At 36.5% G+C, this 5,373-nt stretch overlaps 1 protein-coding gene across 1 annotated transcript in view; it reads right to left on the reverse strand.

Moving 5' to 3' along the window:
* JAKMIP1 (janus kinase and microtubule interacting protein 1) overlaps window positions 1-651 on the reverse strand; it is a 46,216-nt gene extending 45,565 nt beyond the window's left edge. The window contains exon 1 of the mRNA XM_010140130.1: window positions 523-651. Coding sequence (XP_010138432.1) covers window positions 523-651 — 129 coding nt within the window. The remainder of the gene's footprint in view (window positions 1-522) is intronic.
* Window positions 652-5,373: the final 4,722 nt, after the last annotated feature.

Consider the following 5,373-nt stretch of genomic DNA (forward strand, 5'->3'; position numbering starts at 1 on the left):
CTGAACACGTGCTAGATAAACAAATAGTGATGGACCTGTTTCATTAGCAATTGGATGCATCACTGAACAGCTCAGAGAAATAGCACACACACCTTCAGCAAATCAAATCAGGACTCCTACATAGATGATTTACTGTTAATTTACATTCTCCATAGGCATTTAAAGCAACATGCTTTGAACCTGATGCAGATGTTTGAAGACACTTTTTACAAGGTACAGTTTCCAGTGCTAAGATCAATCACAAAACTCCCTTGTTGCCCTTAAGCTAGTGCCATTTGTATTGCTGTGACTGCAAATTTCAGTGAGTGGATGTCTGGAGATATTTACATCCTTTCTCACATTACTTAGAACAGTTAGCACCAATTTCAGTTTATCAGTGCTGCTTCTGATTTCACTTCTTTTTCACATATTTTTCTTAAGAGGCTAATGCATTTTAGTAGTGATTTAGACTGAGATTCAATCTCTGCTGGTTTCTAATAGTGCTAGTTAAGAAGAGCGATCACAAAATATGAAGAAAAATACCTTGTTTTTTTCTTGCTGAAATTCTATCTGTATGTTGGTTAGTTTAGTTCGTAGCTCCTCATTAGCAGCTTGCAGGGCTTCAATCTCCATGTCGGACTTCTCTCCCTTGGCACGAGTTTTCTTTGACATAATTATTTTTGAAGTTCAAAATAAATTTTTTGCTCCACAGTGAGCTATCATCTAGTGCCTTCTGCTTTTAGCATTTAGGAGCCATGCAGTGTTCAACAAAATCTTTCACAAAAATCTCTGCCATTGTGGGAGCAGTCTCTCATGTCCTGGAAGAAACAAAGTAGTGGGAACGGAATTAGCACTGACCTGAATCAAGCATCAGACTTAGCATCTAGTTTTAAAGCACACTGAACTTCCTGGTAGTATATACTATATTGCATAATGTACTAGACTTTGAAAGAAATAGATCATAAAAGAAGTTACACAATATTTTACCAGCATATCTAAATCCTATCCATTGTAATCTCATGTCCACAGAAATAAAATTCTTTGCAGTTACGATGAATCTATTATATAAACAGAAATTATCTCATGCAAGACCAGCATAAGATATAGTTTATATAAGAGAATAATTTATATCCTGCAGTAACAGGAAAGCACTTCTCACTGTAAGTAATCAGTTATAATTCATAACTGTATTATTAATAATGATCATTGAGTCTAACAACATATATATTTTCATATATATGGAAAAGGTATCAGAAAACTGGAAAACCATTTCAAGATTACTTGTTAAAAATTTCATTTATATAAACGGCTTATGTTCAGGGTTGATACTGTTTGAAATGCTCTCAGCAAAACATAAAGGTATTTAACTTTCATTACCCAGCATGCCTCTAAGCTTAAAAAGTATTCAACTATTTAAATCATCTTTATATAGTATTCAAGGAGAATTACAATAGCTGACAAAGAACCCTAATTCAAATAATTAGGAAATCCCACAATTAATTTGATTCAGGAGCAGTTATAGAAGCTTAATCTGGTGCTTTTTTCTCCTCTCTGCTCTCCTCTAAGAATAACCTGGTCCTCCTCAAGAGCAAACTGAGCAACAAGTGCTATCAATGCTGAATTATCTTCCCAATTCACGTCCACCACTTGTTTTAAATACCCACGTAATGTTCATCATTAAATTACTGACAAAACAGAGAGGTTCCTACTTTAACTGAATGACATTCCTGGAGTATTTTATTTCCAAGAAAATTGCTACCAAATTCCCTTCAAACAATAAGTTCCTGCTTTCAGTCTACTTCTGCCTGGAAGTTATTTTAGGAATCGTATTAGAATGAAAATTTAGCACATACATTCTAAAGGGTTAATAACTAATACGTCACAGGTACAGACAAACACCATTTGGTAAGTTCAACTAAATAACTTAAGTTTCCTTCTTCTCTTTAAGGACTGGTAAACAGAAATCAAGGAGTTAAATATTTTGTTCAAAATAATAAGTCAAATCAGACAAAATGTTATAGGCATTAAGAAAAACAAAACCCAAAAACCACCAACAAAAAAAACACATCCCATGACCCAACACAAACCATCAACCTGCGCTGGTGGACACAGAAACATCTTCCATTTTCACTCTTCCCTAGACACAGCTTCCAGGCTATCTATTTCAAAAGCAGGATCTACCACAACACAAAGGCCCAGACACACCAGCACTACAGCAGGAGACCACGGACCTTGATTCCTAAATGAAAGGGTTAGATCCAACGAGAGTCTAGGTTCCCTTCTACGTGACTACCCACATTATTTGAGTATATTTGATATGAAAAAAAAAAAGGATAGAAAAGTGCAATCAATCCTAAATCACAAGCCACCTTTTCAGCAGTCTCTGGAACATACCAAGTAACTCGTTTTACTGGATCTGTATAGGGACACTCGCAATTCAACAAAAAGAACAACACAAAATAAATAAGCTAGATGGAATTTGAATTAAGTGTTGAACAATTTGGGGGATTGGCATGTGAGAGATCAAAATATTTAATATGGTTAACAAATCATTACTCCATTTTTGTTAGATGTTTTGGGAAATCCATTAAATTCTACGGTACTTGGAAAACCAATCAGCTGAACAGTGTTCCAGTGATAACTTCCAATTTCTCTTCTGTTTGCTCTAAAGATTTAAAGGAAGTACTTAATCATTACCTCAATGTCTTCCCTAGTTTGAGCAAGAAAGGTCTAGAATTAAGTCATGAATTACTATATGCTTCTAGATGTTAAATATCAATAAAACCTAACTAAAACAGCAAAATTGCTGCAAAAAATGTGAAAGTGCAGCATCAAAGAATTTTGATTGCTTAAGAGCAAGAAAAGAAGGAACTTCATAGTTTCTGGTGAAAAATAGCTTCTTTTAAAGAAATGCAAGACTTTAAACATCATTTTGTATTGATACACAGAAATAAGTGGAGGGTTCTATCTCTAGAGAGTGAGTCTTACAGTAATCAAGAGGAATAGTAAGCACACACAAAACTTAAGTAATAAGCATGGAAAAATTTACTAAACGGTGTCATCCAAAATTCTGCATTCCAGTCTTGATCCAGACTAGAACAATGTTATTCAGCTTCAACACGATTTTTGGAAGGTGAAGTTGTTAATGACTCATCTCAGCCAAAACACCAAGCAAAAACACAGGCACAGGAAAAAAGAAAAAAAAAAAGCTTCTTCATTTAGACACTTTTCCTCCTCGTAAATAGTAGGTTTTTCATTTTATTTCAACCTTTCTCTTACAATACTGCAGACCGTACTACAGGCTACCCATAACCCTCATTATGCTCAAGAACATGAGACGTTGAGTACATCCTTAATACAGCACAACTTGAATATTCAAGAAGTTTAAAATAACTTTTATTCACTCCGCACCTGATAAGAGTAAATGCAGCGGACACAGGTACCATGTTAACTTCATAAGTATCTGCCAGTTCACCTATGTTATAGTTTCAAAAACAGTCATAATCAACGAGTGACTGTATGCAAAAGACAACATTCATAGCTCCCAATGCCCAAGGCGCAGTGCTCACAAGGTTCAAATGACCTACATTTCCTGCTTCAGTTCTCAGTTCTATGTAATAAGATGTGACTGAATGGATAAAACCAAAAACATCTCTACAGGATGTAAAATAATACTTTTAGCAGCCAAAAAAATATAAATACAAATTATCAGAATTATTTTCTAAGTATATTGTAGACTAACCCCATTTTAGATACATGTTCACTAGCTACCTACAGAGATATTTCTCTAACAGTAGAGCTTTCGAGGATTACTTTAAATCTTATCCCACTTAGGGAAATGCAGTTTCCTTATAGCTGAAAACTTCTGTAAGTGCCACTGGTGATTTTTTTGGTGGATAAAGCCAAAGATATCTTTATTGTTAACTACCAGCTCCACATTCATTTTTGCAGATTCACAGCCTACAGCCCTGAGCCATTCTTGCTTTAGTAGCAATATACCTATAGGTCCAAACTATATGGAAAGCAGTCACCATGAAGTTCAAAGTATTTTTAACCGTTGTTTTGCAGAAAGAGCTCATAGTATTGTAACCCTGTGGAGCACAGTTGAACAGAGGTAACTTCTTTGCTCTGTAGAGATTCCAGTGTAGCATGAAGGTTCCTCAGCAGGTGACAGTCTGAGGACGAGCACAGTATTTGTTATTCAGTCAGTTCTTCTGCCAAGGATAGAACTTGCTTCCATAATTATTTTCAATGGTGCCTCAGGAAAGGTGATTTGCTGAGACTTTGTATCTCCCCAGTCTTTCAGAAAATTCCCTTTGCTCCCAGGACTCAGTACCCGTGTTTTAACACCCCATCACAAAACACTGCCTTCCAGGTTCTCATGGAGCTGTTAACAGAACTAGGGTTTGGCAAGTTTCAGAATTCATTTCACCCATGTATTCATTTGGTTAATTGGTTGCCTGTGTCACATATGCATCTGTTCAAACTCATGCAACTAAATCATGTTTCCAAGTCTTGCATACAAGAAAAAAAAAGTCAAAGTATATCAAACTCATTTAAACCATATACACCCCCTCAAATGTATGTGTACTTACTACAGACAACCATATAACACAGAATAATTATTTTCTGTTGGTACTACTGCAGGCCATTGGATAGCATCCAGTAAATTAATGGCCTCATTTTAGTCAAAGGACATATACAGCCAGGCCAAAAAAACTAGCTCTTACGTTACAAGAAATGATCACAGTAGTATGCAGTAAAGGGGAACGGACAAGGCAGAGGGATTTTGTGTTAAAGCTATTTACAGAAAGGACAGTAACTTCAATAATCCTTGCAAGCAATTTAGAATAGTAACCACAGAATAGTTACCGGATGAAAAGGGGTTTAAATGAACAACAGATCTCTGATCTTAGAGATTATTTTGGAGAGCAATGGAAGGACCTGTTTGAAAATGTAACTTCAAATGGACTACTTACTGTGACTAGAGACAGTTGTCACTGCCATTCCACTGCCAAGCAACAACAGAAATGCCGTCTTCTGGATGCAAAAATGTTAACCTCAGATACGAGACCCCTGTCTGGTACCCTGAAATGGATGATCTCCTCAAATTGCTGCAGCTGTTCAAATCAAAGCTACGGGAATAGCAGAGAACAATCAAAATATCAAATTTATATAATGGGAGGGGAATAAAAAGCAGAGGCAAATATGTACAACAAATGTGTTTACACAGCACCAGACCTTCTCTGGGACATCTAGGTAGTGCCCAGTGAGCAGTACAGCTGCCTTGCAACACGGTATGACATACCCTTCATGCAGAAAAGTGGTGGAAAGCATTGACCCTGCTACAGCCCCCCTAGGAGAGGAAGTGAACCACATCTCCTCCAAACCGCT

The sequence above is a fragment of the Buceros rhinoceros genome, unplaced genomic scaffold (assembly GCF_000710305.1).
Source record: "Buceros rhinoceros silvestris isolate BGI_N320 unplaced genomic scaffold, ASM71030v1 scaffold7097, whole genome shotgun sequence".
NCBI classification, from domain to species: Eukaryota; Metazoa; Chordata; class Aves; order Bucerotiformes; family Bucerotidae; genus Buceros; species Buceros rhinoceros.